The sequence below is a fragment of the Leptosomus discolor genome, chromosome 2 (genome assembly GCF_034619465.1).
Source record: "Leptosomus discolor isolate bLepDis1 chromosome 2, bLepDis1.hap2, whole genome shotgun sequence".
Taxonomy (NCBI): Eukaryota; Metazoa; Chordata; class Aves; order Leptosomiformes; family Leptosomidae; genus Leptosomus; species Leptosomus discolor.
In genome coordinates this window covers 9,991,031-10,005,467 of record NC_141392.1, presented here as the reverse complement: position 1 = coordinate 10,005,467, position 14,437 = coordinate 9,991,031, and the positions used below count along the sequence as shown (strand labels likewise).

The 14,437-nt window shown below is 42.7% G+C and overlaps 1 protein-coding gene across 1 annotated transcript in view; it reads left to right on the top strand.

Annotated features, from left to right (window-relative positions):
• PKDCC (protein kinase domain containing, cytoplasmic) overlaps positions 1-14,437 on the top strand; it is a 37,263-nt gene that overhangs the window by 10,653 nt on the left and 12,173 nt on the right. The window contains exons 2-5 of the mRNA XM_086460624.1: positions 5,300-5,422; positions 8,534-8,805; positions 12,453-12,532; positions 13,397-13,504. Coding sequence (XP_086316750.1) covers positions 5,300-5,422; positions 8,534-8,805; positions 12,453-12,532; positions 13,397-13,504 — 583 coding nt within the window. The remainder of the gene's footprint in view (positions 1-5,299; positions 5,423-8,533; positions 8,806-12,452; positions 12,533-13,396; positions 13,505-14,437) is intronic.

The following is a 14,437-nucleotide window of genomic DNA, read 5'->3' as shown; positions in this document are numbered from 1 at the left end:
TAAGGGCTGAAAACTAGGAAGGCAAAGAAAATGTGGTGTAATTTGTAGGGAAATCGCATGGTCTGTACAGGGGAGTTTTACCCTCCAGTAGCCAGGGCGGTTATTCTGCCACAGCCCGGCAGTGGGGCAGAGCTGAGCTGGTGGAGCCCCAGTTGGGGAAGGTGGATGGAACCTTGGTAGGGGAAGGTGGCCAGTCCTACCATTCCTGACTAAGCAACCTCTATAAATGAAATGTAACGCTTTGGCAGAGGTTCCGGCATGACATTTATTTTTCTGAAAATCCAGCTAAGGTGCCTACGCTAATGCAGGAGGGCTCGTTGTTTGCACAGACTTACCCTGCTGATGACAGCTTAATAAGCTCCTTTATGTTGTGTTTTTATTCAGTAAGCTTGTTGGCTTTTGTGTAGGGGCTGACCTCTGCTTTTGCCCCCCCGCCCCCCGCCCCAGCTCCTCTGAAAGGGGCACCTCTGTCATCATAATTTGTAGTCGAAGGGAGTTGTAAAGGGAGGTGAACTGACCGGCTGGAGGGATGTGGGCTCCTACAAAGCAATATAACTTTTGCAGGGACTGACCCTGTGTGCCCAGCGTGCCTGAAAACTATTGCAGTCAGTGGGAGTTTTGGGTGCATAAAGGCTAATGCAGGACCGAGCCGTTATGACTTAGAAAATCCAAATAGCGGGAGAAGGATTTGGTAAACAGGGCTACTCGAAATGAATTACGGCACACAATGTGAGAACAAGTCAACATTTCATATCTGGCATGCGTTTTTCTAAACAGATAGAAAATCATCCCAATATTGTGACTGTTTGCTATTAGATTCTACACAAAAATATATTGGGGTGGCATTTAAATGCAGTGACTCAAGATAGCAAAAAGATGTGGGATTGTATTTCTTTCAGTTCATTTAATTGGAACCATGCTGAAAAGGCGTATGAAAACCATCACTCTTTAATATCTCTAAAGTGTAGCTTTGCAACGCTGAGAATTATGTCCAACCTAATAGAATTTCAGATAGAGGAGATATTTTGGCTCATCTTTTGTTTCCAGCTATGTTCAGTTTCCCCGTGTGGTTATTTTTCTCGTTATTGTATGCATCCAGTTATCTGTTTCTTACTTCACTGTCTGGGAATACAAACCATTTTGTCTCATTTCAGACCTTAAAATGGATTGAATGAAAACAAAAGGAAGGAAAAATAGAGTGTTTTGGGTAGTACCTCTGTACTTGTTTCTGTGTCTTAATAAGTCAGCTTCTTAAACAAAAGGCCTAAGAATTACTGTATTGGAATATTTTGCATCTATATATATTCTGTATTTTGTAACATCTGAATACTGGGTGGTGGTTCATCAGGAGGGGATGAATGTAACCATTTTAGATGCTTAACCGACTGTTGGGGCTTGCCCAGTTTGTAATCATGGTAATTGCACATACAAATATGGCCATGTAATTACATGTGCATTTTTGCATTTAGTTTCAGGAGTTCATTTAGAAAAGTATAAATGCGGCCCAATAAAGTCCTTTATATCTCAAACTTCTCTGCTTTTATAACTCTATAAAATTATGTAATAACACTGCATCTGGAGAGCTTTCACTTAAGTAAAAGCAATAAAGAGCTCAGGTTAGATTATGTATTTCTTAGTTAGACCTACGCTAACTTGCTCAGTGCTGTGTTTTTCAGCTTGTAACGTTGATTAGGTTCAGCAGTACTCATGCAAGAAAATTTTCTTGTGAGAATAAAGAGCAGTTTAATATGAAACCAAAACTGGATCAGGTCATCTAAGCTTCCACAATGACTGAGGGGATTAAATGGGTATCAGTATAGTAAAATATACACTAAATACTCAGATACTTGGGCAGTGAAGACTTTTGCCAAGGTACCAATTGGATACTAAAATGAAAGACTTAATTACGAGCAAAGTTCCAATGTTCTCAGAACAAATCTAAATCATTATTATTGCTGTTGGCATTCATGGATTGAAATAAAATAGACCCAAATAGATACCGTAATTAATTTCTACTTATGTGTTCATATGCGCATAAATAGATAATAAGATTAATGTCTCAATATTGTGTGTGTACATATATGTATGTATACATTATGTTTTTATAATCAAATGAAGGCATAGTTGTTGTTTGTCTTGCATATTTCTATTCCTGGAGTGTTTTTCACAAACGTTGAGAATGTCTAATGAAGTCTGATATCTTTTTTGTACTCGATGTTACTGTGAACCAACAGTTATTGCAATGCTGTCATTTCCCGGTCTGGATTACTTACTAATTTCCCTTATGGTTTCTTCCCCAATGGATAGTATTACTGTGCTAAAGACAAGAGCTGAACTCTGCAGACGATGCAGAGCTTAGGTTTGGACACTCAGAAGTGACAGTTTTCAAACTTATCAAGCTTCAATCCTGCCTTCTAAGTCTGCCCCCACACAAGAGACGTGAAATACCTAGTAGGAACTGCAGAATCCAGCTTGTCTCTGGGAAAAGATATATGTTGTATTACATATTTTCATTTTGCTTTAGTTTTCTTAGTTCAGAAGGCTTAAACAGAATTGTGCTGATGGGATCCTCTAAGGTAGTTTGCGGCATGCAAAGATTTAACTCCTGTCAATAAGCTGCATAAAAATGGTGTCACAGATGATAAGCAACAAAGCCACGTCCCGTCTGCATGGCTCTAGGTTAAGAAATGATTGCTGTTGCAGTCTTTGTCATGGTTGTGGCAGTAAAGAGAAAAGTCCCTTTCCCTATTTCAAATGTTCATATCAGCATCTATCACAACTTCTCTGTTGTGCATCGATGCCAAAATCTTTTCGGCATGTTTTAAAATAAAGTCTTCTAGCTCTTTTTTTGTTTAGGTTAATGTCCATGTTTAAGCAGCTGTTTTGAAATACAGCGCCATTTTTACACCAAGAAGAAAAATTGTTTACTTCTTTTACATTTTTTGGCACCCTTTTTTCCTTTAAATGTAGACAGCTACAGTCAGAGCTAGCAGAACGGTTCATAACAAATCCCGTATTGGCTGACTTTAGCCTGCTCTTTGCTTTTCTGTCTGGGAGGGTCACAAGCTGTAAGAATGTGCTTGATACTCGAATCTGCTTGCAGTGATTGTGTTCAGCCTCACCCCGCTCCTTCCAGTGATGGTACTCGCTAGTCTGGCTCTCTGCTTTCCTGGTGAATTAGGGTCAGTCCCTGTTCTGGTCTGCATGAGACAGGTTTCTTCTGCAGGGCCATATCCAAGTCCCCTTGGCTCAGAGGAGAGCCCACATCATCTTCCCTGAGCTTTCTAAAACTAAAAGAGGTTTGAAAAGTCAAATTACTCAGGGCAAAGCCGTAGAGGAATAGCAGCAGGGCATTTTTTAATGCTGCATTTTTATACAGACCCTTTTACTGTATGGTTTATTTGACTGGGAGCAGAGATTACATTTAATTTTATTTCATGTGCATGCTGTTCTGGCTGGAAAGTTGCAATCAGATCCTTATCAGGCTCATTTAACTGCCTTTCTGCCAGGGCTTGGCAGGGAGTTTGTAAAAGCCTGTCCCCCAGCCCTGTCAGGCATTGTCCCACTCCATATAAAGCCAGCCATCTCTCTCCACAGTCTTTAAATATTCTTCTTGTGCAATTATTTGTGCAAGTGAAAATTAATCATTCAAATGTCCTTGGAAACCAAATACAAGAAGGAGCTGGAGCATGGCTGAAATTGCCATTTAAATGCTTTTTGTAGAAGCTACTGGCAGATAATATTTTGGACTATTTGCCCTTCTTTAACGGCACTGCACACAAAAGTCCATCAAGTGTAGCGAGAGGCAATTTCTGGCCGGGAAAAGATAAGTTATGGCATTTCAATTGCTTTTCAAGCTACCATGTCATTGAAATACACATTGCCACTCAATGCACAAACAGTAGTCTGATGGGAAATGTCATTAAAAGCTATTTTGAGGTATGTTTTAAGTAGAAAATCAGTCTTATCTAGCCAGATATTACATAGGCTGAACTAGTTTTCCTCAGATAGAATTCTGTTTCTGCATTCATGGACATTTTTTTTTTTTTTCTTAAACATTTGTGGTGGGTTGACCATGGCTGGACACCAGGTGCCCACCAAAGCAGCTCTATCACTCTCCTCCTCAGCTGGACAGGGGAGAGAAAATGTAACAAAACGCTCATGGGTTGAGATAAGGACAGGGAGATCACTCAGTGATTATTGTCATGGGCAAAACAGACTTGACTTGGGGAAATTAGTTTAATTTATTATCAATCAAATCAGAGTAGTGTGATGAGAAATAAAACCAAATCTTAAAAACACATTTCCCCCACCCCTCCCTTCTTCCCGAGCTCAACTTCACTCCCAATTTCTCTACTTCCTCCCCACCAGCAGCGCAGGGGGACAGGGAATGGGGGTTGTGGTTGGTTTGTCATACGCTGTCTCTATCACTCCTTCCTCCTCAGGGGGAGGACTCCTCACATGCTTCCCCTACTCCAGTGTGGGGTCCCTCCTGTGGTAGACAGTCCTCCATGGACTTCTCCAATGTGAGTCCTTCCCACGGGCTGCAGTTCTTCACAAACTGCTCCAGCGTGGGTCCTTTCCATGGGGTGCAGTCCTTCAGGAACTGACTGCTCCAGCGTGGGTCCCCTGTGGGATCACAAGTCCTGCCAGCAAACGTTCTCCAGCGTGGGGTCCCCTGTCTCCACGGGTCCACAGGTCCCGTCAGGAGCCTGTTCCAGCTCAGGTTTCCCACAGGATCACAGCCTCCTTTGGGCACATCCACCTGCTCTGGCGTGGGGTCCTCCACGGGGTACAGGCAGACATCTGCTCTACTGTGGACCCCCATGGGCTGCAGGGGCACAGCCTGCCTCACCATGGTCTGATGGGCTCAGCCTTGGCCAGTGGTGGGTCTGTCTTTGAGTCAGTTGGTGTTGGCTGTGTTGGACATAAGGGAAGCTTCTAGCAGCTTCTCACAGAAGCCACCGCTGTAGCCCCCTGCTACCAAAACCTTGCCATGCAAACCCAATACAACATTAATTGAGATAAGATCCTATACAGAGGGTTATGCAGGGGGTATTTCACTGGCCTTGCGCTGTATAATGCCCACAAGAGACTCTGCTAGCTAATTTGGGAGTTTCAAGGGAGTGTTCCTCAAATGAGAGGACACAAGAGCTATTGGGGGGCGATTTCAAGGCAATACCATGTGTAGAGCTCAGAGCCTTGTAAGAAATGCTTCCTTTGTGCCGCATCCACAGAGAAAAGTGAAAGCATGCCAAGGTACGTTACACTGATATTGCTTGGTTGTGATTTTTTTCAGCTTTATGGCTATTGCTACCAAGATACCAATGACATCCCAGACACACTGACGACCATCACTGAACTAGGCTCGCCTTTAGAGATGATTCAGCTTTTACAGACTTCCTGGGAAGACAGATTTCGAGTGAGTAACAACTGTTTTAAAAAGACTTTTAAGAGAGCAATGAATGCAAAATACATCAAGCATGAAGCAGGGCCTATGTGCTATACAGTGCAATTCACATTTATTAAATATTTGCTTTGCATATGATTACATCTTGGTTTAGAAACAACATTTAGCATTCCCTTTCTGCAGTGTTTAAGATACTGTGCTATTTTGTCTGTTGATGTTATCTAATTGTAGTCAGTTATATGGTTTTTACATGGTATCTTCAAACATTTCTTACTTGTTAAAGCTTAAGGGCCAGGATTTTTGGCGTTGAGCATTGTGCTCTGCAACTGGGATTTAAACAATAGAAGGATGTTACATTTCTCTCCTGATCCTTATCATAGGTTGGCTTTAGAATTGTTTTCTGCTGCTTCCTGCTCTGTTCATATTTACTGGGGAAAGACTGAAATAAATGTACACAAGTCTTAAACCCGGGTTGTCCACCGCGTTGGCAATTTACCAGGAGCATGAAGGTCACACTTAATTTGTCCAAAATGAAGCCAGACTGCAGCAATGCTTTGATCAAGACAGCACTGTCTCACTCAGTGTGTATTGGGATGTGTTGTTGGCTGAGGTTAACTCCCTAAGACGTTTCAAAGCAGCAGCAGTTTTCATCTAAAACACTTTGGATTGCATGGCTACATCTGTACCAGAAAACTAAAAGTGCGCCTGACCTATCTCGGAGATGACCCAGCAAGGTGCAGCCCACGCCCGTACTGTTGAATTCTTGCCCCCTCTGAAGGCTGGGTGGCTGCACGTAGGACGCCCATGGGAAATGGTCCCTGGGCCGTGCTGCCTTCTGGATTGCGTCTGGGGACTGTGCGGGAGAACAGCCTTGGTCCCGGTCAGACCCGGGCCAGAGATGGTGCGAGCCAGTGTGCGTGTGGGATTAAATTTCTGTGCGCAGGAATGTTCCCTGGCAGAGTTTATTTTACTAATATAGATGGAGCAAGTGTGTTCCCTGTGCTAAGCTTCAGCTCCCTTCTCCTGAAAGAAGTACGGTCTTAATAAGCAGTAGAGGTACTCGTCATGCTCCTGAAATACAGGACCTGTCTTCAGCTCGTCTCATCCAGGGAATGCAAATAGCAGACTGTGACAGCAACTACGTACAAAGTAAATGACCAAGAGGTGTGTTAGATTATGGGATAAACAGGGATGAGATTATGGCTAGTAAACAGGGATGCTTCCTTCCAGCATGGGTATTTCTGGGTGAGCAATTAAAAAGGGAGATGAAGGAGAATTAGATGAAGGTGCTGACCTGATTCACAGAGGTGGAATTACAGATGAAACATTCCTGTGACTGCTGTAATGAAGTCTTAGATAATGTCATGCTCATTAGCCTGTCTAGGACGCAACTAACGGAGGGAAGAAGGAAGAAGTAAAATCATGTCTCTTGATACATGAGACTTGTTTGTGGTCCAGCCCTGAAAACGGCTGCATAAATATTTGACCTTATTCCTACAAATAATAATTTCCTTGCGTTGAAGGACTTGGCACTAAGCTTGCTCCCCAGATCAGCACCTCTGTGCTCAGGAGAGGTGTGTGGTACAGAGCAAAGCCTTCCTCTGTGTGCTTAAAGCTTGTTGTCCAGGGGCATTTGCATTCCCAGCCTGACAGCAGGTACAGAGGGCAGCAGCCTGTTGGGGTTGATCACAGAGGTTCCCACTGCAGGAGCAGGGGCTTTTTGGTGTTTGAGAAAAGGCAATAATTTCAGATGACAGCCTGGGTTTTCATTCAAGCTACATTCTGGATTTGTTGGCAATTGAAGATACATATATTGTGTAGGTTACTTTGGGCTGCATGTGCCTTTTATATGCAGCGTATTGCAGAATGGCACATACGTGAATCCTGTGTTCTTCCAGAGGAAGGAAAGGGTGGTCAAGTCTGGCATCCCATAGCCAGGCCTACAGGCATCTCCATGTGATCTGTGGTATCCTGTAAGTAGAACAAAAATGTTCTAGCCTCGTCAAGCAGGGAAATGATTATACAAGTGTATGGTAGTTGTAATGTCCCACAAGCGAAGGGGTCTATGAGGGATAACTTCAGACACACTCAGCTTTCTTATGAAGGACGCATTTAGGTGCTCCCCTGAGTATACCATTTATGCCCCAAGATTGAATTTGAATTTGACTACTTCAATGCACGTGGCCTTAACAATGTATTTTAACAGAAAACAAAGATTATATATAAACAATAAAAGGCTTGCTAGACTGAATAAGACCTGTTATTAATTTAATACATAGAATAAAAATTCCAGTATTTAACTGTGTTCATATTAATGCTACATTTACATTGATATGTTACGTACTGGCGTCTAAAGGAATGCATGAATTGAAAACAGTACTTTGGTAAGGCGGCTGAGTTCAACATTCAAGTTTGCTGTCTAGTAATAGTTACTCAGGTTTCTAACATGCAGCATCAGGACAGAGTTCCCGCCCCAGCCTCACAGTGGCACATGAGGGTCCACCAAGGTAGACTCACCAAGGTAGACGGACATATGTGCTTACCCTGAGGCACAACGAAGTTACGGAGGAGCTGTAGAGCTCCTCTTTCTGGGAATTTGCTTCCTTCTCGCCTGGAAAAAGGCAAACATAAGAGGAACAGTGGGAAAAAAAACCCCTATAAAAGCAGTCAAAAGGCAGGATTAGTATGGAGGCAATACAGACACTGTCTGCAGTTGGAGCTCCAGGCGTGGGCGCAGAGTGGCCTAGCCAAAACTTCCAGACCTGGAGTTTGTAAAAGAGCAGAATCAGGCTGCATGGTCAAAGCCTGTGCATAATGTGTTAGTAAAAGTTAATGCTTTTATTTCTGTTAAAAGTAGGAACAGCAACAATGAGCCCTGCTTCAGTAATAGTGTGGGAAAGCGCTGGTAAAGAAGCTTATTTTTGTTTCAAGTCTCTAAGGGTTTTACAATCAACTATGTTAATCCTATGAAAAATACCTTAATTGCAAGATTCAGTTTTGAGAATAACTTACAATGCTTGTAATAAGTCATATATTTATTAATATATCTTCAGCTAAAGTGGCTTCATTTATATACTTTGTACTGAGAAAATAACACAAGGTACCCACTTTTTTGCATTTCAGATATGCCTCAGCTTAGTTCGGCTTCTGCATTATTTGGCTCACTCTCCGCTTGGCTCCGTGACGTTACTGGATTTTCGCCCTCGGCAGTTTGTGATCGTGGATGGGGAACTGAAGGTAACTGATCTGGACGATGCCAGCATTGAGGAGAGCTCTTGCACCAGTAACAGTGACTGCTTCATGGAATTCCCTGCGAGGAACTTTACCTTACCCTGTTCGGTTGAGGGACGGTGTCAGAGTATGAACGAAAAGAGGAATCTCTACAACGCCTACAGGTATGTGATCAGATAAAGGTGAAAGATAATTGAAAGTGGGCAAAAAGTCTCCAGCATCCTTTGTAGTTATTCACATCAACGAGTACATAGTCTCAGAACCATTACCCAAGAGTAAGTGAAGCCGTGAATTACTGTTTCATTTGTGAAAATACGTAGCATTTATAACTTTGGAAATGTTTTGCATACTTTGAGTGTGATTCACCACTCAGTCTAATTTTACATTGGCTTAATCCCACTGAATTCTTCACCCAAGTAGAGATTTTCACAGGATTGAAACAGAGATGCCTGTGGAGATGGGGGCCCACTAGCTCTGTGGTGAGGTGATTCAGGCAGCTCTTCTTCTGTGTGAGTTATGAGGGGTCATCACACGTTTTTCAACACCGCTTGAGCAAAGGGCTGGCTTCAGACACAGAGCTCAGCCCTTGTCCTGCACTCCAGGTCGATGCTCCCTGCCTCACCAGAGCCTGCCATGGTAGGGTTGTGACAGGCCCTGGGGCCACCGAGACCCTCAGTTACTGACGATCTGAGGCACAATCCCAGGCCTTTGAAAGCAAGGGGTGCTCCCTTTTGCCACCCTCCCTTTCACCCCCTGCCCCCGTCTCTGTGTGGGAAGGTGCTGTGCCCATGATGGGGGACACATAGGTGACGGGTCACGCCAGACCAGTCGGCCACACTGAAGAAAGCATTCAACTGATGCATCTGTCTTCCAAATTTGATTTTAAGGGTTTTTCTGAATTTACAGCAGTCACTCTGGGTGATGGCTTTGTGTTTGTGGTCTCAGCTGTCCCTCATCGGCCATCACTCCCCTCGGAGGGCTGGGTGGGATACTGGGCGAGCCGTGTCGCTGCATTCCAAGGAGCTGGTAGCCGATGCTCAGTGCCATGCTCCTCCTGCTTCTGCCACCAACCCGGCTGATGGGCGCTGCTGGGGCAGGCGTCTGCCTTGTGTCTGATCCAGATAGGAGGATAGAGGATCTCAAAGCAATGCCATAATGGTGTGCTCATTTCTTAGACTTCCCTTTCAAGTATCATGCCATTCACTGCCTGCCAGACCACAGTGAGGAGAGGCTGCTCCAAAGAGAGTCTTCTGCTTTGGTCCCAGGGTGCTCACCAGCATGTGTGTTGCATTAGCTGACCACACTGAAATGGGCTGCACCACATGACAGCCATCTGCAGTTGTGCAGTGCAGTTTTTAGCGTGTCCTGCAAAATTTTCCGTTTCCATTTGCTTGGCTTAAAGATCTTGCTTAGCTTGCGAGCTTTTGGTTAAGACCGTTTTACTCGTCTCGCTAAGAAGTGTTTAATAGGCACTCATCCATCTCGGTCCTAAATGGGGATATGTCTGCAGCGTGGTGGGCTTGCGGCAGGTTGCTGGTCTCCCTGAAGGAAGCAGTCTTTTTCTGTTACCGTTCTTAATATTGCCTGTGGACCACGCACCAGTGTGTAACGCACGCACAGCGCCCCAGTGTTTTCGGCCACTGCTTCTGCTTAATTCGATGGAGACAGTGGGCTTTTGTTCAACAGCAGATTCATGTTATAGTAGGCTGTGACCACCCGTGCTGGCGCGTTAGCAGCAAACCCTTTGCTCTTGTCTTGGAAGGCTAAATCCTCACTTCAGTAGGGGTAGGCTACTGAATTTCGTGTTTTCGTGGATGCACTCTGCAGCTGTGGGGTTAGAGATTGCCCTTGGTGAAGGGTTGCTGGTGCTGTTAGGTAGAAGTCAAAAGCAGCGATATGTCAAATGATTCGTAAAACCCTTGTAATTTCAAAATATAGCAGGCCCTAGCCTTGAAAGCGTAATTAGCCTATCTAGCTGGTTTCTTTATGAGGTAAATAATTAAAGGAGAGAAAACATTTTGGAAAAAACTGTGCTATGCGAGAAGTGGCCCATCTTGGCTTTCAGATGGTTACCTTCTGTCACAAATGTGTCTGCATTGGTTTTCCTCCAAATGTTTGGAGAAACAATTTTCAAAGCACTGAACAATTTTAAAAGTAAAGATAATTAATATTTTGAACTGTTAACCAGTGGCTGAGATGAATTCTCCAACATTGACAATTCTTGAATTAATATGAGATAGTTGTCAAAAAGTAAAAAGAAAGGGAAAAAAAAAAAAAAGACTGTAGGAACAAATGTAAAAGGATCTGATGATCTGTGTTATGCAGATCACAAGGGATGCCACTGGCCCTGGAATCGATGAATAACAAATGTTCCTGCAATTAAGTTGTGCAGGCGCCAGTGTCTTTACATGTCAGAGTTTCACATGTGGGTGTTTGCATTAGAACAAGTCGTGTATTTCTGTAGCCACGGAAGAACAATAACCTCCGTGACTCACATCCATCCCGCCTTCAGCAAAGTAAATGACAGCTACTCAATTTTTACAAAGAACTATTCACAATCAGTCAGACTCTGCTTTATGGATAATCTCTAAGCAAAAAAAAAGTAAGGTAAAGTTTACCAGACAGATTATTCATTACAAACGTTATGCTGCTCTTTAGATTTCTGTATGTGTTTATACTGGCTGTTTCATTGCTAAGAAAACCTACCTGGGGATAACCCTGCTTGGGAAAATCATAAATACTGTTTTTGTAAGGGATGAAAAAGGGCGTTAAAATCTCAAGGAAATATTCATTGTGTAAGTGGAATATGTCAGCTCAATAATACCTGTGTCTATGATCAGTTTTGCTATCAGTAACTTACGTTTTTCATTTGTGCTTATGATGTGAGCTGTCTGCTAGTCTCCCTCCTGAGCGTGAGTCCCTGGAGGTTGCTGTTTGACAATGTGATCTCTGTGTATGAAAAAGCATTTATGTTGGTAGAGCAGGGCAATTTCCCCATTGTGTTCCAGTTCTGCTCATTACCTAATATTATGTCTGATAGTTCTGTTTATATAGTCAGATCCTGAACTGTCCATCCCTATCTTAGGATGTTATGACGTTGAGTTTGCAGTGGGTAGTAATATTGGCAGAATAGGAGAAATGTAAAGGAACAATGTGAAAATTAAGTGTACTTCAAGTGATGTTAAAGGCATATTATTTTTTCTTTGTAATTAAAGTGTTAAAATGGAGAATATATATCCATCAGTGAATATCTACGTGAATGCATCTTGAATTTAGATGAGGAGAACAGAGAAGACATTCTGAATTGCAGTGGCATTAAAACAATAGAAGGCAGCTTTCTCCTGGCAATTCATTTGAAAGTCTAAGAAAACTGTAGAAAAGAAAATAATCGTTAATTATTTGAAACGAGCAGAAATCTGATTTATACGCTTTCAAGATTTGAAAAAAAAAAAAACCCAAGACTTCTGGGGTTGATGGCACCCTTTTCGTTTGTTAAAGTACAGACAGCTTTGCAAATAGTCACAATCCACAGGGCTTAATAGCAAATTTCTGTGTTAATGGAGCATTTACACGTAGTTACAAGGCAGCCTTGTGTATAACAGCAGGGTCTAGGTATGCCAGACAGCTGTGTGAATAGTCTTGGCTATATATTTATTTGACTATAGAATATGATTATATTTCCTGAATAGGTCAGTGGCTTATAAGCAATAGGAATTTTATTCCTTATGTTGTTCAGTACTTACCAGCCATTTGTAAACTCTTTTTTTTTTTTTTTTTTAATTTTTCAATATTGGTTACTTTTCCATTGCAGGTTTTTTTTTACGTATCTTCTTCCACACAGTGCTCCATCCTCACTGAGACCATTACTGGATAAGATAGTCAATGCAACAGGTAATCACAATAAACATGGTAATGACAAGTATTTTCTTTTTTGGTGTGTCTGTCGTGTTTGGGATGGGGAGGATGCTGCTTTTAGGTTCACTGCAATAGAATCAGATTGGTTTTCTCTCCAGGATAAAATTTCCCCCATGCAAAGAAGGCAAGAATGGCCCTGTGTTCCAGAGAAATCCTATTTTGAGATTTTATCTAGGCTTCACAGAGGTATTTACTTCCTCCTGACACCTCAGCACTGGGGTGAACTGCATCAGAACAGAATTCCTTGTGGGATCTGGAGGAACCCCTGTCTCTGGCAAGGAATTTTAATGATAAAACCAGGATACTTCCCCATTGCTCATGGTACCAGTGGTACTTTTTTACCTCAGAAGCCAGAGGCAAGTGACGTTACCATAGATCTTTACTAATTACCAAGGCAGTGCCTTTGGGACAAGAGTACTTGCATGTGCCTGTAAATCTGATCTGAGGGTTTTCAGTGTGTTGTTCTAGGGGTTTTATACCTTGTGCTGTGTGAGTTCCACGGGGCAGTTAATGATGCTGGGCTATAGCTAATTAACAAGAAAAGCCTTTGGAGTTCCTTATGTTGGCTAAAGTTCGTCCCTCATGGGGAGCTCACTGCAGCGTTTTCTACCCTCAGGCCCGGGGTTCCCAGCTGGACGAGCCAGCCTTTGACATGCCTGGCTCATGTCAGGTATGAAACCCAATTTCTAGTAACTCAGGGATTTCGTGTCCATGTCACAGCACTGCCATAGAGCAGGGCACCGCTGGGCTCTGATGCTTGGGCTTTATTTGAATGCAGTCTCGTTTTGTCCTGTGCAGGTTGCTTCTCATCTAACTCATTCTTTTTCTGTGCTTTCAAAGGAGAACTTCACTGGGGAATAGATGAGACAGCTGCTCAGCTAGAAAGAGTTTTGGATCTGTATAAGAGTGGAGAGTACCTACAGAACATGACCCGGATGCCGAAAGCTGGTAAAGTGGTCTTTCTCGAAACTTAAAATCCGAGACTTTGTCTTTATTTTGAGGTGTGAAAAGGCATATGTGCAGAAAATGGGGCTCAGTGGCTCTTGAAATCATGCACATGATAGTCTCTTGTCCGCTTTTTGCTTCCTGGGTGCCTTCTGAAGCCCTTCTCACTAAATGACATAGCTGGAAATGCGTAGGTAGGAGCAGGCTGTAATGGGGATAAGAAAACCCAAAGGAGCATTGCTCTCCATAGCAGATTTGTGGAAATTGCGTTTCATCACATCCACACACTTCTCTGCTGTTAGAGTGTCAGCGTCTGCCCAAACATGAGTTGGGAGGGAAATCTAATCAAGATGCCGTAACCTTCTCTGGATTTCCTGGGACTTACAGGAATTGCTTGCAACGTAAGCACGTGTAGATTAGAAGAATAAAATTTTTGCTTGCTTTGCAAGAGAAAAATAATGTATCCTTCAGCTTCTGCTAGCAATAGAATAAAAAAGAAAAAAAAAAAAGGACAGGATGAAAATGAAGCTTCATAACAGTATCTTTTTCATAAAATCTCCACAGTACCACAGGTATGTAAGGTGCTGTTCAGGCACATATGATATGGAGGGATGATATTCTTCACAGGATAGCTTGTGAAATTATACATGCCAAAGAAGATTATGTGTAATGTAAAGGACTGTCAAGTCTAACAATTGAAAAAGCTGTTTTGCAAATTATTTTTGTGTACATACAATATTCATGTCAAACTGTCAACGTAACTGACGGCAAGTTGATAGGAAAATTATGGCTTTGCTGCAAAAACTCAGTAAAGAGGGAAAGATGGGTTCTAAATGAAGGTGAATGTTGGCACAGGGGTTTGAAAAGTCAGTGAAGCATTTGCTCTGTGAAAGAGACACAGGAGCCAAATTCATTCCTATCGTAGCACTGTTAACC